This window comes from Hippocampus bargibanti, linkage group LG09 (assembly GCF_051943395.1).
Source record: "Hippocampus bargibanti isolate YZ-2025 linkage group LG09, ASM5194339v1, whole genome shotgun sequence".
NCBI classification, from domain to species: domain Eukaryota; kingdom Metazoa; phylum Chordata; class Actinopteri; order Syngnathiformes; family Syngnathidae; genus Hippocampus; species Hippocampus bargibanti.
In genome coordinates this window covers 6,900,391-6,926,681 of record NC_142742.1, presented here as the reverse complement: position 1 = coordinate 6,926,681, position 26,291 = coordinate 6,900,391, and the positions used below count along the sequence as shown (strand labels likewise).

General features: G+C 38.7%; 1 protein-coding gene across 1 annotated transcript in view; it reads left to right on the top strand.

The window, feature by feature from the left end:
* The first annotated feature begins 515 nt into the window (after positions 1 to 515).
* Positions 516 to 26,291, top strand: part of LOC148893483 (inositol-tetrakisphosphate 1-kinase-like) — a 46,796-nt gene continuing 21,020 nt past the window's right edge. The window contains exons 1-4 of the mRNA XM_089004069.1: positions 516 to 709; positions 1,134 to 1,311; positions 10,079 to 10,103; positions 24,349 to 24,474. Coding sequence (XP_088860195.1) covers positions 1,217 to 1,311; positions 10,079 to 10,103; positions 24,349 to 24,474 — 246 coding nt within the window. The 5' untranslated portion in view covers positions 516 to 709; positions 1,134 to 1,216. The remainder of the gene's footprint in view (positions 710 to 1,133; positions 1,312 to 10,078; positions 10,104 to 24,348; positions 24,475 to 26,291) is intronic.

The window sequence follows — 26,291 nt, the reverse complement described above, 5'->3', positions numbered from 1 at the left end:
AGTATCTGTTCCCAGGTCCCCATAAAACATAATTTTCTACTTTCTAATTTTCTAAGCCTTAAAACTACACAAAGTATACCTTATATATGTATAATAAATGTGTATTATATTTCTTTGTGTGGCGAGCTCTGAGCCTATTCTCATGTAAGTGAATGTTCTGGCTGAAGAAAAACTGGTCTCCGCCATCATGATATTAAGCTGGACCAACAGGAATCACAGGCTCAACTTCTTTGACCAACTTCTTTGATCGAGTTGCTTTTGATAACTATCGGAAATGTATTTTAATCCTTTACAACAAATCAATATAAAAAAATATATAAGGGAAAAGGAATAAAATATTTTCTCGCAGCATTTTATCTCCAGTTTGGCTTTTTCTTTGAAACAGGTGAGGTGAAAAGCAATGGCAACTGCAACTCGAGGACGAAAAAGAACGAAAAGGAAATAGGGAGGGCGTATTTCCGAGCAGTTCATGAAGGCAGCACCAGGATCCTGGGTGTGTGCAGTCAGTCCCACTCAGCCAGTCGAGCCCGTAGATGTGGTGAGAACGCACCAGCAACGTCGCAACGTGAGTCCCGCTCCTCATGTCAACTGTCACCTTCCCCTGGAAACTTCTCCCTTTGCTCCAACTGGCGAGACGAGAATGGGAAACTACCCGAGCTAGTTCCTAAAGAGGACGTCAATTCAGGGGCGGACTGCCCAAAAGTGCCAGGTTAGTTAGCTCTCCGCGGCGCCTCATCGTGAGCGTTGTTGGCAGCCGCGTTTATTTCATGTCGGATCGAACGCGCGTTGAAATGGTGTACATGCAACATTTACACATCGGGTTGCCAACGTATTTTATTTTTTTTGCACCCTGTTTGCGGTCTGGCACTCTGACATCGTTTGGACTAGCAAGCTAGCCTGCTAACATTAGCAAGTGAAGTTAGCTTGGAGGGGCGCGTGCGTGAGTTTGACTGATGCTCCACATATTCCGGCATGCTTCCAGGTTGTCATTGTATTTGTTATGTTCCGTTTGTCGTATACTTGACATACCTGTGATGGGCGTTTGTATGTGTACGACATATACTGTACATGAAGTGGTGAGAGACTTTATACAGCTCTCTTGCTTTTTGTTTTGTTTGTTTGTTTTTTTCCAGGTCGATTCCTCATTAATTCCGCGAGCCAGTGAGTCAATCACATCCTTCACGTCCGTGGAAGGCTTCCAGGATCATCACTGGAGATGCAGACCTTCCTAAAAGGCCGGAGAGTTGGCTACTGGCTCAGCGAAAAGAAGATGAAGAAGCTGAATTTTCAAGCTTTTGTAGATCTGTGCAGGTATGTGAGAGCATTTTGAGGTTTGCATGAATAGCTGGAACACTGATATTCAACACAATCCATTCTGGGATTTTGGTTTATTTCCAAGCTTGTTTGATTTTTAAAATCAAATATCCTCAAATTAAATAAAGTGAAATAACCGTCACGTTCAGCGCACTTGCCTAACCGTTGAGACGACCGGGTTCTGAATCTCAGACTCACCTCAGTGAGAATAACAGTTTAAATAAACACTCCCTCATCCCTTAAGAATATACTCTTATTTTATTTAAAACTATTAATTTACAATACGTATAAATGTGAGCATAAATTCATGTTTGTCAAGTTGTTACATTTCAAAGTGTTCAACTGCTGATCCCATTTTGGTTGAACTCTAAATAATAGTGAGAACAGTGTGAAATAGTTTCATTCATGCAACTGCAGCATTATATGTTTTTTTTATACAAGTCAGAACGTGCCATAGCATACTTCACTGATGCAGTAAGTAATAAATATTTGTATGCAAAGCCTTCAGGCCATAAATATAAAACATTCAAATAAAAGACAGTAATTAAGTGTGCAACCCCAAAATATCTGTTTGTACTATTTGTATCCTCTCCACTCTTTTTTTACAATTTGCAATTATTTGCTTTTTAATTAAATCATCAGCGTTAGTGCGGATTCTGGATTCCCAACGTCATATTCCCCCAAAGAACTTTTTGGATGAGTGCACAGAGGGAATACAAGAGTCAAGGCCTCGGTTGGCAGAGCTTGTGTTTGTTATGTCTTAAGTGGAAGCTTGTCGAGACATGGTATACTGAGCAAGAAAAAAATGTGTCAAGTGCTCAAAGCACAGAAACTTTAAGACGTAATTCATTGTTTTGAATGCACAGTCATTTCATGTGTTTCAATATAATTGGTGGCCTTTGTAATGCATTAATTACAGTGTATAAAGTTGACGGTGGATGTTATGACATTACTTGCCATTCTTTTAAAGCAAATAGTTGATGTGTAGCCTTGTTTTATTTTTATTTTTTTTTGGTTCAGGTGATTATTGCTCATATTCTGCAGAAACCTCAGAGAAGTTGCTGACTGTAATTAATTTACAGAATACTGTCTAGCTAAGTTGTTGTGTTTTTTTCAAAAATGACAACTTCCCCCCTACATCATTAGTCTGCCCACTAACACACTTTTTTTTTGTATTTTTAACTAATTCACATGTGCAAAAAAATGTGTCTACTACAGTGCCAGGGTTTTTGTCATTTCCAAAAAAACCTCACATATACATACACTGTATTTTCCGCTGTATAAGGTGCACCCAAAAGCCTTGATTTCCTTCAAAAGATGACCCTGCACCTTATATGTGAAGTAATATTGAGCCACAATACACAGTACATTTTTGTGACCTACATTAAATGATTTCATGGGTCGGATCTAGCCCCCGAGCCTTGGGTTTGACACCAATCTCATAGGGTGTTCCCGGTTTTTGGCCTCTACGGTGCATTTTGTGATGAAGATTTATCTTGTAACTCATCCATCGTCAACAGTATCAAAAGTTATGTAAGATGTCTGAAGTAGGACATGATTTTCTTGAGCACTTGTGACCTTTGGGATAAGATAACGCGAGAACAGTGTCTGTCGAATTAGGAACAGACTCCATTGCAGTTTTAGCCACTGTTATTCAACTATGACTTAATATTGGGAAAACAAAGAATGCAAATCAGTGTTTTAATTAGATTCCATGCTCAGCGTCATGTATGAAAAGGAAAGAGGGTTGCTGCCTCAGAAAGTGACCCGATCGAGCCAGCCGAGATTACCGCACTGTAATCCTCAAAACATTTTTAATCTCTCTAAAACTCACAAGCAGCCACTGGATGTGCAACCCAGACCTGGACCCGCCAGTATTTATCGTTGAAGGTTAAGATGAAGAAAGACTAATACAGACGCTCCCCAATTTACGAACGAGATACATTCCGAACGGTCGTTCGTAAGGTGAATTTGTTCGTAAATTGCTTCAGTGCTATATTTTGTATGGAATGGATGTTTAAGGTTTATATAAGTATGTTTAACGTTTATGTAAATATATGAAATGCTTGTGTAAGTAACCTGTATTGGCTTGTTCTGAAAAATAAACATTTAATAAAATATATGCTCTATAATAATAATAATAATAATAATAATAATAATAATATGTTTATTTTCTAAGCGCCTTTCAAAACTCTCAAGGACATTTTGTAGTCACGGGATAAGAACTTTTTATTTGTGCGGGTGAGCAGCGGTAGCCATTCGCGCCAGCGTTCACTCTACCCGGAAGTAACACAGCAGCAAAGTTATGAAAGGAAGAGGAAAGGAAAGAAAGAAGTACAAATAATATGACAACACAAAGACAGACTATAAAGATATGTACATATACAACTGGAGAGAATACTACATATGTTACTATAAAAATGTTCGTATGTACTGTTGTTCGTCACTCGAATGTTCGTAAGTAGGGGAGCGTCTGTAGATGAGTTTTTCAGAGAATGTATGTTTATGTATTTATTTATTCATTTATTTATTTATTCATGTAGATAATAGCTGACGATAAGTTGTATAGAAAAAAAATGCGAATAGTGAATCAGAAATACATTGGAACTTTCTGTGACGCCATTTTACCCATGGTTCCTTATTTTTCAGGGTATCCTAAAATATTTGGGCAATGGGATATACCCTATTTTCCGATGTACATGGCGCACCCCCAATGAATGGTGTATTTTCGAATGTATCTACTCATATATGCTCTTTAAATATATGTACATGAACAACTGGAGAGAATACTACATATGTTACTACAGAAATGTTCGTATGTACCGTTGTTCGTAACTTGAATGTTCGTAAGTAGGGGAGCGTCTGTAGAATAAATAGCGGCGTTAAATGGGATAACCCCCCCCCCCCCCCCCACACACACACACACATAACCCATATTAAGAATTGTTCTTACTCAGGATATCACTTCTCCTTTTTTTTTAAACTGATATTTCCTCTGTCACTGTTTTGAGAAATGAAAAGTCATCTTCAAGAGGAAGGAAAAGATGGAAGTCGGCGTGTAGGACTCTCACGCGACAACATGAGCTACATTTTGTGTTTTCACCAGTGCCCTCCTTCACCCGTCTACTCAGTTTCTGTCATGTACGATTCATGACCGAACAACCGTTTCTCGAACGAGTTGATTTCATGATGAAGGGATCGTTTCATACAGCTGGATGCGAGAATCCAGAATGCGCTTGCTCAGTGATGCTATCAAGCTACTTAGGCTAATGGTAGCGCATGCGTGTGTATAACCGTTTAAAAAAACCCTTCTTGCTCATAACTAGGTTGTAAAATAGCTGATCCATTAACGACAGCCTGCCTGCCCATTTGATAATCCAAAAAAAAAAAAAGACATTGCCTATTTCTCCGGAAACAAAACACGTTTGTCAGTGGAGAGCTGCAGGTACGAGCACACACACAGTTAGTTTATCATCCACTCTGGTAAAACATTCCTGTTGCAACATTTATTGTGGCAATGTGGTGTTAAACTCTGACCGCAAGCTGATTTCTGTTCCAATTCTTCTTTCTCTGTTTGACGTCTGAAGTCGAACACAGGTTGGAAATATGTTCGGCGTTTTAACTCATTTCATGGCCAGATGATGTGCAGAAAAGTGTCCACTTCTGTGCTAGTTTTTTGGTCATTTTCACTCAAATTGCAGCACCCATAGAATATTGAGTTTTAGGACTACATCAACGTTCAATTCAGTGTAAGAAACCTTAGACTCTTCTTTCATCTAAAAAAAATAGTTAATTCCTAAATTATATGGGTCTGGAGTTATCTGAGCTTGAAATTGGGGCGGCTGTACAAAATACAAAATACAATTATATATATATATATATATATATATATATATATATATATATATATATATATATATATATATATACACAGTAAAGTCTCGTTATATCTCGTTATATATTTTTTCGGACTCCCTTGAATATCGATATAACGAGACTTTACTGTATATATATATATATATATATATATATATATATATATATATATATATATATATATATATATATATATATATATATATACAGTAAAGTCTCGTTATATCTCGTTATATATTTTTTCGGACTCCCTTGAATATCGATATAACGAGACTTTACTGTATATATATGTATATATGTATATGTTTCCTATAGCGCTTAACAACTACTGAAGCTGTAACAAAGCGCTAACATGGACAAAAGGCAACTGCTGCCTTTCAATATTTACCGTATTTTCCGGTGTACAGTGATACCTTGGCTTACGAACTTAATTGGTTCCCAGACAGTGTGCAAGGCGAAAAGTGTGTATCGCAAAAAATAATTTCCCATAGGAAACCATTGAAATGAGAATAATCCGTTCCCAGGTCCCCTGAAAGCATAATTTTCTACTTTAGAATTTTCTAAGCCTTAAAACTACATAAAATATACCTTATTTTATGTATAATAAATGTGTTATGGTATTCTAATTAAAGAAATAAACTGTACTATATAATAAAGTCGTTTTATTCACCTTTGTGATGGTCGTTGATGGCTTGACGGAATGGAGTGCAGCATCAGCATTAAACACTTGATGAGGAATGTTGCCTTCTTTCACCATCTTGAGGAATGATCTCTTGTAGGTGCTTTCTCAAAAACAGTCGGCAGCCATTTTCATGTTAGGAGAGTGGGCTCATTCGCGAACGACACATCACTCATTGTGGTGCTTCGTGTGTATCCCGAAAAATAGTTCGTATGCCAAGGTAAAATGTTTATAAATTTTACGTTTGTAAACTTAAAAGTTCGTCAGCCAAGCGGTTCGTAAACCGAGGTCACTGTATAAGGCGCATCCCCAATGAATGGTGGATTTTCTAACTTTTTACATATACAGTAAAGTCTCGTTATATCGATATCGGATATATCGATAGTCCCGGTTATATCGATATTTTTTCGGACTCCTTTGAATATCGATATAACGAGACTTTACTGTATAAGGCACACTGGATTATAAGGTGTGTACCTTTAATTAATGAAAAATGTTTTCCAGATATAATATATAAATACAGTAAAGTCTCGTTATATCGATATCGGATATATCGATAGTCCCGGTTATATCGATACTATTTCTATGCACGCACGGAGAAAATTACATGCAAACAGGGTCGGATATATCGATAGTCCCGGTTATATCGATATTTTTTTCGGACTCCCTTGAATATCGATATAACGAGACTTTACTATATATACATTTTATAAATATAAGGCATACAATATTATAAGGTGCTACAGTAGAGGCTGGGGTTACGCACGACTTCTTCTACATGGGTAAATGGAGTCGGTGGCTCCTGAAATTAGTTGCGAGACCGTTTGAGTTTCAATATTACTTCACATATAAGGCGCACCTGCGTACAGTATAAGGCACAGGGTCATCTTTTGAAGACAATCAAGGATTTTGGGTAATCCTTATACAGCGAAAAATATGGTCCATATTGATTTCTATAGCGCTTTAAAAACAGCTGAAGCTGTCACAAGTGCTAACATGGACAAACTGGAAATGCTGATCCCTCATGGAAGGGAAAAAAAACCAATGCCAGAGGTCTGACCGGCGCTTTATCGGCACCCAAGCAAGAACAAACAAAACCCGAACAAATTTGGGAATGGCAGTGAATGAGTTAATAAAAGGTAAAAAAAAATAATAATAATAAATAAAATAAAACATGGCATTTTCATGGTAATGAAGGTCTTCCAGACCAAAGAAAAAAAGCTGTGGAAAGTCTTTACCTGATAGGAGAACTTTGAAAGACGTGTTGTAATAATCATGCTTTAAAAAAATTAAAAATAAGGTGACAGTCACACAGGCGTATAGTTGGAACATGGATTACTCGCAGAAAACGCACTGGGAGAACACCACACAAAATCTGCACTGTGAGGCCGACCGTGCTAACCACTCAACCACTGTGCCGCCCACTGTGTGGAATTACAGTAACAGAACGTTTTTGTTCTCACTTCTACGCGCTTAGCTTATGGCTTACTTCAGGGCACTGACGCACCCGCTAAAACACTGTAACCCGTCTACATGTACCGTCAAGCAACAGGCTCATTGAGGTGTATCATGAAAGCCGAACGGAAGAGCGAACGACCGTTTGAAAACACCTTTGACAATAAAATGTTACGCGCCATGGGTCCTTTGTCACATTTTGGGAGGCCCGCCTGCTAGCTTGACTTTGTTTACAATGTCGCCTTTCCGAGCCCGCCTCCATATTTAAGGCAGTATGACGCCATTACACGACCACATTCACGTTGCATGAAATGAGCTGGCAGCTGCAGTATTAAATGTCGATATTGTTGTGTAGTTGTGAGCTGCTGTTGTCATGGCGATGTAACCTCAAAAACAACTAGGATGGACAAGGCCGTAGGCTAAGGTTTTTTTAAGAGGTTGGGGTGGGGTGGCGCCATTTTTGTTTGTTTATTTGCTTATGTTGTATGTTTCCAGCCAAATGTTCTTGAAATCATCCTTTTTCTATGATGGCTGAAATTGAGCTCAGTGATCTCGAACTCTTAATTTACACACAGCGTTGATATGACCAGTCTGGTGGAATGAAATGTTGTTATGAGAATTCTTCTCTTGCAAGGACCTTGCTGGTTGCCAAGCAACTGATTTTTAATTTAAAGTATGTCTGATAAGAAAGTCTCAGGCTCGAAGAAACGTGAGGGAGGGCGGGGGTCTCTAGCTTTACATTTGCAATGGTTCAACTTTGTTCTCGCTCTCTTTATGTACCGTATTATCCGGTGTGTAAGGCGCACCCCAATAAATGGTGTATTTTTAGACTTGTTCCGTATATAAGGTGCACCGCAGTATAAGGCGCACCTTCAATGAATGAAAGAACTTTTCCAAATATAATACAGTGAGACCTCAACTTACGAACTTAATTGGTTCCCAGACAGAGTGTGTAAGGCGAAAAGTGTGTATCTCAAAAAAAAAATCCCATAGGAAACCATTAAAATGGGAATAATCCGTTCCCGGGTTTCCATAAAATATACTTTTCAACTAAATAAGGCCTAAAACTACACACAACATACCTTATTCTATGTATAATAAATGTGCTATTGTATTGTAATGAAAGAAATGCACTGCATTGTATCATAAAGTCACTTAATTTACATTTGTGATGGTCATTGATGGCTTGATGGAATGGCGTTGGAGGTTGAAGGTCAAAGGGAATTGCTGTTTGGAAAGAGGCACATTACATGAGGACTGTAATTAAGAAATAAACTGCTGTAAAATAAAGTTTTATTTACCTTTTTGATGGTCGTTGATGGCTTATGGAAGGAGAGTCACCTTCCATAAGGACTGTTGGTAACTTAACCTCTGGTGCTGTTCGGTCTTGTGCTTCCGCCAAAGATCACTCCGCCAGCCGTGGTGGGTGTGTATTATTAAATTTTTTTCATACATTTGACGTTTGTAAGACAAGGTGTTTGTAAGTTGAGGTCTCACTGTATATAAATACTGTATGTAAAAGTTTTCCAGATACAAATAAGGCACATCACGTTATAAGGCGCGACAGTAGAGGCTGGGGTTATGCACAACTTCTTCTACATGGGGAAATGGAGTCAGTGGCTGTTGACAATAATCGTGAGACCTGTTGCCGCTCAATATTACTTCACATATAAGGCGTACCTGCGTGTAAGGCGCAGGGTCAGCCTCTGAAGAAAATCAAGGCTTATACACCGGAAAATACAGTATATGAATTATCTGTAATATAGTTTTCACTTCATAACATTTTATCACATGTTTGTCTGCATCCTGAACTGTGTAGATAACTGTGATAATTAGGGTTGGGTAGTACTCAAATTTCAACACTTGTTATATTTACTGTATTTTCCGGTGTATAAGGCGCAACCAAAAGCCTTAATTTACTTCAAAGGATGAGACTGCGCCCTATATGACGGTGCGTCTTATATATGGAAAACGTTTGAAAATACACCATTCATTGGGGGTGCGCCTTATACTCCCGTACGCCTTATACACCGGAAAATACAGTGATTCGGGTTAGGCAGTATTCAAATTTCAAAACTGATTTTATTTACCGTATTTTCCGGGGTATAAGGCATACCCAAAAGCCTTTATTTTCTTCAAAAAATGACCCTGCGCCTTATACGCCGGTGCACCTTATATGTGAAGTAATATTGGGCCAGAACAGGTCTCGCAACTACTGTTAGCAGCCACTGACTCCATTTCCCCCCCCAACCGTAGAAGAAGTAGCGCGCGGTGCATCCTGAGATATATATAAACATAACCCCAGCTTTACTGTAGCTGCTTATAATGTGGTGTGCCTTATATTTGGAAAACCTTTATATATTTATATATTATGTTTGGAAAACGTTTTTTCATTCATTGAAGATGCACCTTATAATTTGGTGTGATGTATATATTGAAAAAGTTTGAAAATACACCATTCCTTGGAGGTGTGCCTTATACTCCGGTACGCCTTATACACAGGAAAATACGATACTTGTTGATTTTCGTGATTTTTTTTGCTGTCTATTCATTTAACTGGGGACTCATAGTCTAAATCTGCAGTCAATAATAATGTAACTTTTAACCAAGTTTGAATGGATTACTCATTGTGCTTTTGTCATTTATCGGCAAACGTATCGAGTACATTCCAACATCATCATCGTGCCTATGACTCGTTCGGTGTTATTGATCGTTGCTTTTCTTCACCAATACTTTGTCTCTTTTATTTTTCAGGAAAAGAGGAATTGAGGTTATTCAGGTAAGTTCATCTATTTTGCTTTTTTTCTCATCGCCTATGTCGTCTGAAAATGTATCCGCTTTGCACCAATTCGTAGTTTGCATTGCCGAGTTTATTCCTCCATTACGCTTATAGTACAGACGCTCCCCAACTTACGAGCGAGATACCTTCCGAATGGTCGTTCGTAAGGTGAATTTGTTCGTAAGTTGCTTCAGTGCTATATTTTGTATGGAATGTATGTTTAAGGCTTATATAAGTATGTTTAAGGTTTATAGAAGTATGTTTAAGGCTTGTACAAGTAACCTGTATTTGTTTGTACTGAAAAATAAAAATGTAATTAAAATATATGCTCTATAAAGATATGTACATGTACACCTGGAGAGAATACTACATATGTTACTACAAAAACATTCATATGTACCGTTGCTCGTAACTCGAATGCTCGTAAGTAGGTGAGCGTCTGTGTCTATCTATATAGCTAATTAGCTAGCTTGCCTGCTCGCTTATATATTCGTAAGGGGAGTGTCTGTACTGTATCTATCTAGCTAGCTAGCTAACTTGCTTGCTAGTTAGCTAGCTTATATATTCGCAAGTAGGGGAGTGTCTGTAGTTTGAAGATGTCTGCTGTATTTCTTTTTTTTTGTTGTTGTTTTTTTTCAATGCTTGTTCTTATTATCCTCCCAAAATTGTTGAACTTTGATTTTCAAACCCCGGGCAATCCATGTAAATATCATTTGTTGCTATTCCGGTTTCTCTCTTTGGTCTTTGGAATACATCTATTCGCTCGCAAACAGTGTTATAATTAATTCATGATCAAAGATGGGCGTGGATATACTGTTTGTGAATACCCGTGAGATATAACAGAATCCGCATTTTTCACATTGACAAGAGAGTTTTAAATGTCTAAATGTACACACTGTTTAACCATATTTAATCCGGTCACCAATTTTCTGGATACTTTTTATCAAATGGCATAAATTCTTTTCCTGCTGACTGTTGGATTAGCAAACGCTGTCTACGGAACAGTTTCGAACTCAGCAATAGATGCAAGTGAACAAAACATTTCCCTGTGCAAGTTTTGCGCATGAATAGGAGAGTAAACTATTCAATACTAAATCCTGGGGAGCTCAGTGCTGAAAAGTGCCTGTCAGTGAAATGGAAGAGGAATTGATCCAAGCTTTTCTCTCAGGCAAAGTACACTGGTGTGGCACTCTTTTTTTTTTGTTGCACAGTGAGACCTCAACTTACAAACACCTTATCTTACAAACTTTTCGTCTTACAAACGTCAAATTTATGAAAATTAAACCTTATAATAAGCACTACTTTCATAATACACACCCACCACGGCTGGCGGAGTGATCTTCGGCGGAAGCACACGACCGAACAGCACCAGAGGTTAAGTTACCAACAGTCCTTATGCAAGGTGACTCTCCTTCCATAAGCCATAAACGACCATCAAAAAGGTAAATAAAACTTTATTTTACAGCACAGTTTATTTCTTTAATTACAGTCCTCATGTAATGTGCCTCTCTTTCCAAACAGCAATTCCCTTTGACCTTCGACCTCCAACGCCATTCCATCTAGCCATAAATGACCATCACAAATGTAAATTTAGTGACTTTATGATACAATGCAGTGTATTTCTTTCATTGCAATACAATAGCACATTTATTATACATAGAATAAGGTATGTTGTGTGTAGTTTTAAGGCTTATTTAGTTGAAAAGTATATTTTATGGAAACCCGGGAACGGATTATTCCCATTTTAATGGTTTCCGATAGGAATTTTTTTTTGAAATACACACTTTTCACCTTACACACTCTGTCTGGGAACCAATTAAGTTCGTAAGTTGAGGTCTCACTGTATATATATATATATATATATATTTTTTTTTTAGCTCCCTCCTCTTGCTTACTGCACCGCTTGCAAAACACCCAGTTAGAAGCCGATCATGGGAATAATCCCAATGTAAGCATGCCTTGCCTCCCACTGCGCTTTCAGCTATTCAGACACGCACAACGGCTCACGGAGCCAGAGAATTGAACAACCCTCCACACTTCACTGCCTTCATCTCTCAGCGAGTTTTACACCCTCTCCAAAAAAAAAAAAAAAAAAAAAAGCGGAAATGTATTACAGTGCGTGAAGCAGCTCTGTCAATGCCAATTAACTCATTCACTGCCAGACAATGTGGAAAAATGTGTCCACTTCAATGCCAGGGTTTTTGACCATAATCCATTCCAGAAACCTGTTTGGAAAACCCATTTGGTCGATATCACTGAAACATTTCCCATTATAATCAATGTGAGCAATGTCTGATTTTATTATTTTTTTTAAATCATGATTAACTCATTCACTGCTAGACGATGTACAAAAATAATAATATAATTCTAATAATACATTGATAGGACAACCGACATCACATTTTTGTTTCCTAACTGACATCAGAAAAACGTTTTATAGCATCTAAAATACCCAAAACATGCAGTATGATATTTTTATTCAAATGCAAAACATCAATAAAAATGACTTAAAGTGTCCAAAATCTGCAAAAAATTGAGCTGCGAATTGGGCATTTTCAGAAAGTCCCGCCCCCAGTTCATGACATCACGCCAAGACGTCTTGCATTGCTGGAGAATCAAGACAATGGCTTCCGATTCGGAGAATATGCTTTCTTGTTACACATCCAGTTATGAATATGATTCAAATAGTTCTGAAGAGGAAAGCATACATGTTTGCAATCGATTAAAGAATTTATTCCATGCCATTTTGAGGCAACATTGGGGGGAAATGTATCACCAAAAAAGAGGCAGAAAATGGCGACCAACCTCCTGTGAGGAATTAATCAGCCCGTTTCCTCAGGCTGATAAATTGTCCGAAGACGTCGGTTGTCCTTTAATTTACAAGCACCTTTCAGAACACCCAAGGACACTTTACAAGTAAAATAATACACAGAACAATAAAACCATAAATACATGATAAATAATAAAATAAACATTAAACTAAACCGCAAATGCATTTTTAAACATATGGTTTTTGAGGTAGGATTTGAAAGTCGATTTGAAAATGTGTCTACTCCAGTGCCAGGGTTTTTTTTCATTTTCACTCAAATTGCAGGACCCACAGAATATTGAGTTTTAGGACTACATAAACATTCAATGCATTATTAGAAACCTTAGACGCTCTTCTTTCATCATAAAAATCCTAAATTATATGGGTCTGGAGTTATATCAGCTTGAAATGAGGGCGGCTGTCTAAAATACAATGCAATTCATACATATTGGATCATATAGCGCTTTAACTGCAGCTGAAGCTGGAACAAAGCGCTGATATGGACAAAAGGAAAGGAAAATAAACAAGCATGAAAAAACAAAACTCGAACTAATTCGGGAATGGCGCTCTACGTCATATTTTTTATTCCGGGATAAATTTGTGAATGTGTTAAAAAAGCTGATCTCACACCGATACTCACTGACGCCAGTGGTTGCACGATCCGTTCCTGCACTGTAATGGCGACATCACAGGAGAAGATAATGACAGCCATTGTAAGACCTCGGCCCTGTTACACAAGTCTGTGTACAAAGCGTTATTCTCCCACTTCCCTTGGGAATGACTCAACAATCCATCAAATGTTTTTTTTCTTCTTCTTTTCCTAATCAATGTAGCATTTTCTTCCTCGTTGATTGGGGAACAGTACTTTCCCATTTTTCTTGGTCCGTGTACTACTCTGAATTTAGAGATAATCATAAATATCCCGAGGGAAGAATAAATAATGGTTTATTTACGCAACCTTGCCCCAGGAGTCAGACTGACTAATCCCAGTGATAACACGTCAACCTTGTATATTGGATGAATGTGTGTATTTCTGGCGAGAAAAACATCACGCTGCCATTGGACTAGACAAGAGGGCAAGTGGGATGAGCTCAAGGTCACACACACGGCCCTGATGGGGACAAGACATGTCGAAAATAGATGGATAAAAAATAAATACCGTATTTTCCGGTCTATAAAGCGCACCCAAAAGCCTTAAAGGACAACCGATGTCACTTTTTTGTTTCCTAAGTGTCACCGGAAAAACGTTTTATAGTATCTAAAATACCCAAAACACGCAGTATGATATTTTTAGTCAAATGCAAAACACCAATAAAAATGACTTAAAGTGTCTAAAAAGTACTTCAATTTGAAACCGGAAGTGGCCAGTTTCAGAAGGTCCCACCCCCATGTTCGTGGTGTCACGGCAAGACGTCTTGCCTTGCTCGAGAATCAAAACAATGGCTTCAGATTCGGAGAATATGCTTTCTTGTGACTCATCCAGTTATGAATATGATTCAAATAGTTCTGAAGAAGAAAGCCTACATGTTTGCAATCGATTAAAGAATTTATTCCGTGTCATTTTGAGGCATCAAGGGTGGGAAATGTCGCACCCAAAACAGTCAGAAAATGGCGACAAAGCCGTGTAAGGAATTAATCAGCCCGTTTCCACAGGCTGATTAATTCCTTACATGGAGCTTTTTCGCCCTCTTCTGCCTATTTTTGGTCCTACACGACGTTTTCAGACCAAAGTACAGCAAAATGCATTGACCTGATGGAAGGACTGCTACAATGTGTCCTTTTTGGGTCAGGGGCGTTCCTTCAGTGACGTAACGTGCAGACTCGTCACCAACTCAAAAACAAGACTTCCGTAATATTCAGCGCGAGTCTTAAAACGTAAAATATAGCTATATGCGGTGGAATGTAAATTTCTCCACTGCGAGACTAATAAAGGCAAATCCAATCCAATCCAATCCTTGTAAAATACGCTCAGTCGAAGTCATTTGAAGACATTTTACAAATTATGGAAACAACTTGTCCGGAGACGTCGGTTGTCCTTTAATTTTCTTCAAAAGATGACTCTGCGTCTTATAATACCTTATATAATATCTTATAATGTCTTATATGTGAAGTCATATTGAGCCACAACAGGTTAATTTGGTAAATTGACTTGTCTATGATATTTAAAAAAAGTAACAATGAAAATAATAATGAATAAAAAAATCGGCAAATGTGCATGCCATATGTTGTATATATGGTGCAAGACTGTCTCTCTCTCTCTAGACTAGCTAGCTTGACTAGCTTGGCTAGACTAGCTAGCTATCTTTACTAGACTAGCTATCTATTGAGCTTTTTATTTATTTGTTTGTTTGTTTATGTATTTATGTATGTATTTATTTGTTTATGTGCTTGTTTGTTTGTTTGATTATTGATTTATTATTAGAGTGAACCTTGACATGATTTTCTAGATTCAATGTGAGTAAACCCTTTACTTTGTTACTAACAGAATGTCACCCGAGGCGTCTTTTTTTTACTTGTACTTGCATAATTGGTTCTTCGGGCAATTCGCTGCTGCTTCATTTATTTAGAAAGAAAAATAAAAAAATCCCTCATCCACTATTTTTTCATCATCACTATTATTGCGCTTCCTCCTTGCTCACATCTCTCCATGCGATTTATTATTGTATTTTTTTTAACACTAAGTCATCAATACTGACCCACCTGTGTCCCAAGATCACAAGGCCCATCCTTGCAGGAATCTGTATATAAGCCTGTCCGTATTGCAGAGTTAATTAGATTAACACGGTTTGCTTCACAAAGTCGATATTCACTCTTCAAACAGAGGCACTTGCCGTAAATCAATTTCGTTTGACCGGGCTGTCCAAAGAAAGTTACTGAATTACTGTTTTTATCATATGTCAAGTCTTAAAAAATGTCAAGATAATTTCTGGGTCTTCATATTCCCAACAATATACATATTGGTTTGTTGGGTTGACTGACAACCGTGATGATAAGATAAGAACACCATTATTCATCGCGCAATGTGAAAATTCCAAATAACAGCAACAAAGTAGCGACAGAAAAGAAGTGATTATCTTTACTGGGTATTTGCGTGCTTTTAGTTCATGAGACAATAAGAGATGTGTGTTGCATTGATGATGTCAGACATGTTCTTGTTAACTTTTACCAACCACCAGGGTGCTAATCCTAGTTGTTGCCAAAACTCCCTTGACTAGACAGACTCTGTACAGTGAGACCTCAACTTACGAACTTAATTGGTTCCCAGACAGAGTGTGTAAGGTGAAAAGTGTGTATTTCAAAAAAAATTCCTATCGGAAACCATTAAAATGGGAATAATCCGTTCCCGGGTTTCCATAAAATATACTTTTCAACTAAATAAGCCTTAAAACTACACACAACATACCTTATTCTATGTATAATAAATGTGCTATTGTATTGCAATGAAAGAAATACACTGCATTGTATCATAAAGTCACTTTATTTACATTTGTGATGGTCATTTATGGCTTGATGGAATGGCGTTGGAGGTCGAAGGTCAAAGGGAATTGCTGTTTGGAAAGAGAGGCGCATTACATGAGGACTGTAATTAAAGAAATAAACTGTGCTGTAAAATAAAGTTTTATTTACCTTTTTGATGGTCGTTGATGGCTTATGGAAGGAGAGTCACCTTCCATAAGGACAGTTGGTAACTTAACTTCTGGTGCTGTTCGGTCGTGTGCTTCCGCCGAAGATCACTCCGCCAGCCGTGGTGGGTGTGCATTATGAAAATAGTGCTTATTATAAGGTTTAATTTTCATAAATTTGACGTTTGTAAGACAAAAAGTTTGTAAGTTGAGGTGTTTGTAAGTTGAGGTCTCACTGTATTTCTATTTCTATTTCTATTTCTTAGTTTTGAAGTCGGTGTGAAATTTTTCTTATATAAGTTTGCTCATGAGCAGTGGATCATTTTGATATTTCAAGCTAGTTGAGACAGAAACAGTGCCTCTGCTGTTTAGAAGCAACAAACGCGCTTCAGGCGTGGATTAATCAACAATCAACTCCATTGACATTTTTTTAATGATTCGTTCATCCAGTTGTCCATTATCACGCCCATCCCTATTAACTCCTGCTAGTAGGCAAGTGTGTTTGAAATCTGCAGAATCGAACTATGTTAACTCATTCGCTGCCAGACATGGGCAAAAATGTGCCAAAAATGTGGCAATACGTATATACATATTGGTTTATATAGCCCTTTAACAACAGCTGACACTGAAACAAAGCGTTAACATGGAAAAAGAGGAAATGCTTCCTCCTTGTGGAAAAAAAAAAACATTGCCAGGGGCCATGGCCAGCGCTTTATCAACACCCAAGCATGAAAAAAAAACCCAGAACAAATTCGGGAACGGCGGTCTATGTCATATTTTTAATTCCTGAATACATTTGTGAATGGCAGTGAATGAGTTAATGCCGACGTGAGATTAAAAAAAACGTACTGGATGTCCTCAACAAAAGGTTGGATAAGTCAAAGGCTTCTTCTATTGCACAACTTAGTCAATGGCTCTGACTTGGCCTCAAACGGCCTGTTTGTACAGCCAAAAGTTTTTTTTGACTCAGGGTGACCTTCATTTTGATCCCCCTCATACTGTATGGTCCCTCTCTCAGGCACACATATCCTCTCACACATGGATGCCAAGTGCCACACTGGCTACGAAATCCAACATTCATTAGCATCTGTGTTTTGCATGAGCTCTGTAAAAATTTTTAAAAAATAATAACACGCTAAATCTGTTCTTTTTTTCCCATCGGCTTCATGCAGTCAACGTTTCACATTGTTGTGTTTTATGGTCAGTAAGGTTCCATTGAAAATTGTCCTCCTGCGACCTCTGTCCCCGGTGTTTTTCGTAAAATCTTTTTATTTCCCATGAGTGTCGGCTGGCCCCGGTACAGAGTTTCATCAAAGCTGAAAATATATTGGCCTTGACCGTCGCCTCTCCCCTTAGGATCCAGCGTGTTTTTTGTGCCGTCCATCATCACCATAGCTCTCTTCTAGCCCCCGGCTCCCGGAGGGGTCGTCAGAGACGTCAGTTGACATTTCTGCTTTTAGCTTTTAGGAGCACATCAATGACTTTGCCGCTGGGTTATTTTTTATTTGTTGTTTTTTTTTTGGGTGGGAGCTCCAAACACAGGACGGTTTTCCTTTTCTCTGTTTGTCGATGTTGTTTGGTCTCAAGCATTTTTTTATATTTTTGGAGAACTTCACCTCTATTTGACTTTATAGAAGCATAAATAATAATAATAATACATTTCATTTATAGGCACCTCTCAAAACTCTCGAGATCACTTCACAGTCACAGGATATTTTTTTCTGTGGGTGAGCAGCGGCCGCCACACGCGCCAGAGTTCACTCAACCCGAAAGTAACTCAAATAGATAGAAAGCTAGCTAATAGATAGATAGCTAGCTAGCTATCCATACAGCCAATAGATAGCTAGCTATTTAGCTAGCTAGCCAACTAGATAGCAAATAGATAGCAAATATCAATGAAAAGGTTTATTCAGCCGTCATCTGTACTTTGAAGGCTTCTTATCCAAGATGCTTCTTCAGCGAACTAAAGTCTTGCTGGTAGTTTCGGTCCTATATATATCCCTACTGTCCAGACGTGGCGGTGCCGGACTCTGCTATGATTGGTCCCTGCTCTCAGGTTGGGGGGGGGAGCAGAGGACTACTCCCTGCGGCTCCACTGATTACTTCTATTGTCCTGACTGATTAATTCTATTGTGCTGCCTGAGTATGAGGTCTACGACTGGCCTGATTGCCCCATTTGCTCTGGTATCACCTCATTACACAGATGTATGGAAAAGGTTTGAAAATACACCATTCATTGGAGGTGCGCCTTGTACTCCGTTATACAAACATAATGACAGAAAGCAATGCTACATATATCCTCAAGAGTCCATTGTCACAGCAGTTGGTGTTTTATTCCCGGTTTTGCGACTTAAACTGTTTATGTTAACATACCCAGTGTATTTTCTTTCCATGAACAAAGTTCCTTTAAGATTATTCAAATTTACACTGACATGGCAAAGCATAATGATGTGAGTGGGACGTTGCTTCAAAATCCCTACCCTGTTTTTTTTCTCAGAGATTTAGTCGAGTGTCAAAACCAATCCCAGTGATCATAAACTATTGTAGTCAACCCAGAATTGCTATGATTTATTATTGCGAAAGCGTCAGCTTCATTTTCTCGAATTGTTTTGCGGCAATTAGTGGGAATGCTATTTTGCCCGAGTATGGTTACCATTAACCTTTTTACAACAACAAAAAAGAACAAGTAGGCTATTTTAAACTCTGTTTCTGTTTAAGACAACAATGTCTCTTTTCCTCTGCGTGAGGAAAACAGTGTTCTTAAACTTAAAACAGTGTTCACTTTATTTATATTGCCAAATGGTTGTCCTACTTGAATTTTAGTGACATTGTCTCGTCCCTCACCGGTCAAACAAATTGAGACCTGATGTGTCATTGTCATTTCAGAATGTATACAAGTATGACGGAAATAAACACACATGCTAATGCTAGCTTACCCTGTTGCTATGCCTCAGCTCCACACTCCTCTTCAATGAAATTCGTACCCTTACTGTGACCCAAAGACAGATTTTGAGAGGTAAATACCGGAGAATATGCTGTATGTGTTATTCTGACGAATGTGTGAGGTACTGTATATGAGAAACGTTCCAGGGTTATTGTCACAAAAGATAGATTTTCCCAGCCAGACCATAAGATACATGGTTCCCCCTTCTATGTGCTCCAGATGATCATACAGTCCACAAAGTCAGGGCCAAGGGGGCCAAATCTGGCCCGCCACATCATTTAACTCGGCCCGCAAAAGCAAATCAAACGTGTAAAATTCCATGATGCTTGCTAAAGTCCGTACCAAAATTCCAAATTGTCCCATGCAAACCACAATAACAGTCATTATTTTTTACTACCAAATTGAAAACTAGTTATTCATTAACCAATTCACTGCTAGACAATGTGGGAAAATGTGTCCACTCTAGTGCCAGCGTTTTTGTCATAGAATATTGAGTTTTAAGACTACATACACATTCAATTCAGCGTAAGAAACCTTAGACTCTCTTCTTTCATCAGAAAACATGAGTTAATTCCCAAGTTAAATGAGTCTTGAAATGGAGGCAGCTGTATAAAATACAGTAAAGTCTCGTTATATCGGTATTCAAGGGAGTCCGAAAAAATATCGATATAACCGGGACTATCGATATATCCGACCCTGTTTGCATGTAATTTTCTCCGTGCGTGCATAGAAATAGTATCGATATAACCGGGACTATCGATATATCCAATATCGATATAACGAGACTTTACTGTATATACATACTGGTGTATATAGCACTCTAACAACAGGTGAAGTTGTAACAAAGCGCTAACATGGACAAAATGCCAATGCTGCCCCCTTGTAGTAGGGAAAAACGTTGCCAGAGGTCTGACCGGCGATTTATCGGTACCTCCCGTAAGAAAAAAACAAAACCCGAACAAATTCGTCAATGGCGCTCCATGTTAGACTTTTCAAAATGAGTTTGACACTCATGCTTTGCTCAATACGACACTCATGCTCTGCTCAGTATGTGAGAAAAGTAGTAGCAAGATAGCTTATCTTTCCCATAATTCCCTGAGAATTTCTGGCCAAGGAGAATATCACCAACTTGGAACATCTTCTCGACTCACCTTGTCCTGACTGTGTTATTTTTGCCTCTTTCCTAAAATGTTATTTTGAAATGGATTTACTCAGCAGATTGTAATGTAGCCACTCAGAAATGCTTGAATAAAGTTTAACTATAGCTGGACCTACTCTGAGGTGGTTGAGTAAAAAAAAAAATCTGATGTGTTTTATAGATTTACACCTCACTGAAGGAACAATGTTGCCATAATGAGTAATCTATCACCTCTCATAATCATTAACATTGTGTTCCTCCGAATGCAGCCGCGCCCTTGACTAACTGAAACCTCATACCGTTTAACAACATCACTGTGATGAACGTATATAGACGAGGCGCGTTTGCATACTGTGGGTTCTGCGGGATGACCTTTTGATAGGTGTATTTGCACAGGTGTTTCAATATTTTATTTTAGTTTGCATGCAGTCGGTGTTTGTTATTTAGAAATCATTTTATTTCGCTGTTCGCGTTAAGCGAGCATGAATTTGCTCTGAGTAAGATTTAAGGAATTGGAATTGGTTTTTAAATTTGTGACCTAGATTGAGTATATCTGGAGAGTACCTTAGAGTACCTTACATTGCAGGGGTTTCTGAAAAACTACAAAGGGTCAAAATTCCTACCTATTTCAAACCGATAAATACTTTAAGACAAAAATTAGTGCCTCCAAAAGATAGGCTGTCAAATGAAAAATTAAGTAATATAGTAAAGAGCAATACATTGGGGAAACTAAACACATGCTCAAAAATAGCCTATCAACATCGCAGGGACAATGTTAGTAGGCCTCAATCTGCAGTACATCTGCACAAAAAAAGCTAGCAACCACTCAAAATGCATTGTGTGTAGCTTTCTCGGTCAGGGGCGTTCCAGACGTGATGTCACGTCACGTCTGGAATCATCACCAACTCAAAAACAAGACTTCCTGAATATTCAGCGCGAGTCTTAAAACGTAAAATATAGCTATATGCGGTGGAATCTTTGTAAAATACGCTCAGTAGAAGTCATTTGAAGTGATTTTACAAATTATGGCCACAACTTGTCGGGAGGCGTCGGGTGTCCTCTAAAGGACAACCGGCACCGTGTGTCCCTGACCGAGAAAGCGACACAATGCATTTTGGGTACTTTGTTTGGTCTGAAAACTTCATGTTGATCCGTGTTGATGGCGAAATTAGAAGGAAAACATAAATAACGCGATGGTGAATCTTTGTGTGTTGCACCAAGACTACTATTTGATACTAGTTGACACAAATTCCCAGCAGACAAATCAGCCCATTTCCAACGGGGCTTGGGCGCCATCTTGTGCATTTTCTGGGACGCTACATTGGAATCCTGATGGCTCGAATTGATATGGGAGGACTCCTTTAATCGATTGCAAACTTGTATGCTTTCCTCTTCAGAACTATTTGAATCATATTCATAACTGGATGAGTAACAAGAAAGCATCTTCTCCGAATCTGAAGCCATTGTTTTGATTCTCGAGCAAGGCAAGACGTCTTGGCTTGATGTCACGAACAAGGGGGCGGGACCTTCTGAAACTGGCCATTTCCGGTTTCATTTTGAAGTCGTTTTTGTACACTCTAAGTCGTTTTTATTGGTGTTTTTCATTTGACGAAAAATATCAGCCTGTGTGTTTTGGATATTTTAGATGCTATAAAACGTTTTTCTGTTAGGAAACAAAACAAATGTTGTCGTTGTCCTTTAAGGGAGTAGTCCATTGCTCCCCCAATCTTAGAGCAGCGACCTATCAGAGCAGAGATCTGGCACCGCCACTTCTCTCCATTCGGGATATATATAGGGCCAGAGTTACCAGCACAACTGTAGTTCGCTAATGAAGCTCTTCGAATGAGGAGCGAAACATCTGACCCCTTCAAAGAAGTACAGATGACGGCTGAAGAAACTTTTTCATCTAGGTCAAGTACATCAGTCAGACGTTTTGTCTTTTTGTAATCTTATGGGGTTAAGGTTTCAGTACATGTTTATCAAAAAGTACACTTTTTACTTGTCCTTACTCAATCAAGGCTACTTAATCCCCTCTCTCTTCATCTCCCCAACTCAGAGACAGCATCTTTAAAGAAAAAAAGGACATCCCCCAAAAACCTTTTAACATGATTGTGTTGCGAAACGTTTAGCAGACCAAATGCTCTTTTCTTTCTATCGGTGCTCTTTTGTCACAGCAAAGTTGGTCTTCTGTGAGCTGAACCTTTTCCTCGGTGAAGTGCATGTCAGCCAAAATCTATCACTCAACTGGCCGTGTTGATGTTTATGTGTGTGCCTGTGCGCGTGCAGTCCCCGCTAAGCTCTTATGTCACTCTCCAAACTGGATTTTCTACTTGGGAACCACTTGGCCAGTACAAACAATGACAGGAATACATTTTAAACCAAGGCCAGTTTCATATCTGGTAGACTATGCCGAGTATGTCATCAATGCCTGGCTCTGCTCACTGGTCATGAAAGAGAGTTTTTGCATGATGACATCCAAAGGCTAAATTGTGACGAACTGCCGGCGCAAATGCAACTTGAACTGTGGTAGTTACAAAAACGAGTGCACATAATTTGACGCTCGATGGACACAGCTCGAAATGATAATGCCATAAATTCATTTGGTGCATTCACAAATGTATTCAGGTTTTGGTTTTTCTTGCGGGGGTGCCGATAAACCGCTGGTCAGACCTCTGGCAATATTATTCCCTTCCTTGAGGGGGCAGCATTTGCCTTTTTTCCATGTTAGCGCTTTGTTACAGCTTTAGCTGTTGTTAAAGCGCTATATTAACCAATAAGTATGTACTGTACCGCCCCCATTTCAAGCTCAGATAACTCCATACCCATATAACTTTGGAATTTACTCTTTTTTTCTGATGAAAAAAGAGAGTCTTTTTACGTTTAATTGAATAATAATAATAATAATAATACATTACATTTTAAGCGCCTTTTAAAGCTCTCAAGGACACTTTACAGAATGTTTGTTGTCCTAAAACTCAATATTCTGTGGGTGCTGCAATTTGAGTGAAAATGACTAAAACCCTGGCACTGGAGTGGACACATTTTAGCACATTTTCTGGCAGGGGAATGAGTGTTAAAATGTAGATGCGTACAGGCAAAATTAAATGTACACTTAAAAAAATGGTCACATCACACTATGGAATGCTTTTGTATAAAAATCAACAGGAAATTATTATTGAGGATTGTGTTCAGAACCTTCCAAAATAAATTATCCCATTGAAAAATGAATGTAGTTTGAAACTTTGTTTATGTGGAAAATCCTTTCAAAAGGAATAGGAAGATTGTCTGCAATTTCTGTCAAGAATCAGAGAAGTTCTGATATTTCAAGAAGGCATCTGCGGTTTTAAGTTTGAAGACGTCACTTGAAGGCAAATAAAAAAAAAGGAAGAGAAAAAAAGGTTTTGTGTTTTGGTGTGTGTTTGTTTGTCACAGTGGGGCATATTTCAATGAAGCTCACATAAGAGGGTCCCTCTGTCTGCTGTTCATATCGCAGTCACATTTGAAGCTATCTGATCATCTTGTATTTTTATCCACATCTCACAGAGGCCTGACTATGACGGGAAGATATTTCCCAGTAATTTCATTCATTCCCCCTGTAATTGGAGTACTTGGAAGAAAAAAAAACATGTTTTTTTATTGTGTAACTTGGAGCATTACAGTGTAAATCCACCATAAATCGGACGTCTATCCCTCGTTTGAACCCAAACCCAGAAATGCTATTTTCTTCACAGTTGGACCTCAGCCAACCTCTAGAAGAACAGGGTCCCCTGGACGTTATCATCCACAAACTGACGGACCTCATCCTGGAGGCTGATCAGAACGATTCTCAGGCGGTGCTGCTGGTGCAAAGAGTGCAGGTATTGTTCAAGACCGGCGCACAAAATCACAATGGCTTTGTTTTTGACAAAAGAACAGCGCAGGGATAGCCTCATTTTCGTTTTGGACTGACGAAAAGATCGCTTCTGGTCACTCCTTAAGACTTTTTTAAAGCTTCTTTCCAAAAAGAGAAACATCTCAAATGACCAAAAACTGTGTGTTTGTGTGTGTGTGTGTGTATGTTGAGGTATTTTCATTATTACAGACGCAGACTTGGTGAAATCTGTATTGTACTTTTCATTTGAAGCAGTCATATAGTTGGAATATTTCCCTGGACAGAACATTCATCAGCAATGACGCGTTTCTATCGTGAACATGAAGTAGCTTCTGCAAGCATGTTTTACTCCAGTGATTGACAGCCCAAGACGGAGGCGGTCAATCTAAGTGACCTCAGCCAAAGATTTTATCCCTCGGTCAAATCTGATCCGCAAACGGGGGATGAAAAAGCAAAGCATTTAACACCCGCTTGTCTTTGACACCTCATCTCTCATCTTGTGCTGCATGCATGCGTTTCTTCCTCTGGGATGCCAAAATCAGCTACGGATTGTCCTTATCATCAATGTGTTCCATTAAACTCCGGAAAGATTAGGATGGCTTTATTTTTGGCTGCAGCGTGTTTGATTGCATAATGGGCTTTCAGCTATATCACCCATTGAGATCTGCGTCAAATCCAAAGATGAATTCTTCTGCTGGACAAAAAGACATTTCCATTGCACGCGTGCGTCCGCCACACATATAATTTTAGACAAGGGTTGCACGTGTGACGCCGCTGCTGCGCTCTTTTTCAAAGAGCTGTAAATTCAAAGAGGCAGCTTGTTTGGTTAATGCACACTTCAGTCAGCTCCGGCCATCCAGCGCTGTTACGTAAAACCGGCGATCCCGCACCGGCCCGACTGTCAGCCAGGCAGGGATGGCGTGATATAATCCACTCAGACCGGCTGGCATACATCTCTTTCTCTGTCAAGTGAGGCATGCTGACCCTTTCTTGGAATTCCGTGTGTTTAGATGACATCTTTTGACTGTTCCTTACGACACTCCTTTTGAATACTTTGGGTGTGAGCCACAAACATTTTTAGTTGAAAAAAAAAAACGGCACAAAAGTAGCGAGCGGCCCATAAAAGTGCGAGTCATCCTTTTTTGTTTGACGTATCCAAAGTAGGTACAGTGATACCTTGGCTTACAAACTTAATTGGTTCCCAGACAGAGTGTGTAAGGTGAAAAGGGTGTATCCCAAAAATTAATTTCCCATAAGAAACCATTAAAATGAAAATAATCCATTCCCAGGTCCCCATAAAACATCATTTTCTACTTTCTAATTTTCTAAGCTAATAAGGCTTACGAACTGAATTGGTTCCCAGACAGTGTGTAAGACGAAAAGTGTGTATCCCAAAACTTAATTTCCCATTAAAAATTTAATTTTCCATTAAAATGAGAATAATCCGTTCTCAGGTCCCCATAAAACATACTTTTCTACTTTCTAATTTTCTAAACCTTAAAACTACACAAAATATACCTTATATACCTGCTATGGTATTATAATTAAAGAAATAAACTGTACTGTATCATAAAGTCGTTTTATTTACCTTTGTGCATTAAACACTTGATGAGGAACATAACCTTCTTCTTTCACCATCTTGAGCAATGATCCCTTGTAGGTGATTTCTCTGCGATAATTTTGCTAATGTCAGTTAGGAATCATGCACGCAAGCATGAAAGAACAAAACCCGAACAAATTCGGGAATGGCGCTCTACGTCATATTTTCAATTCCCGAAAATAATTCGTGTATTGCTGTGAATG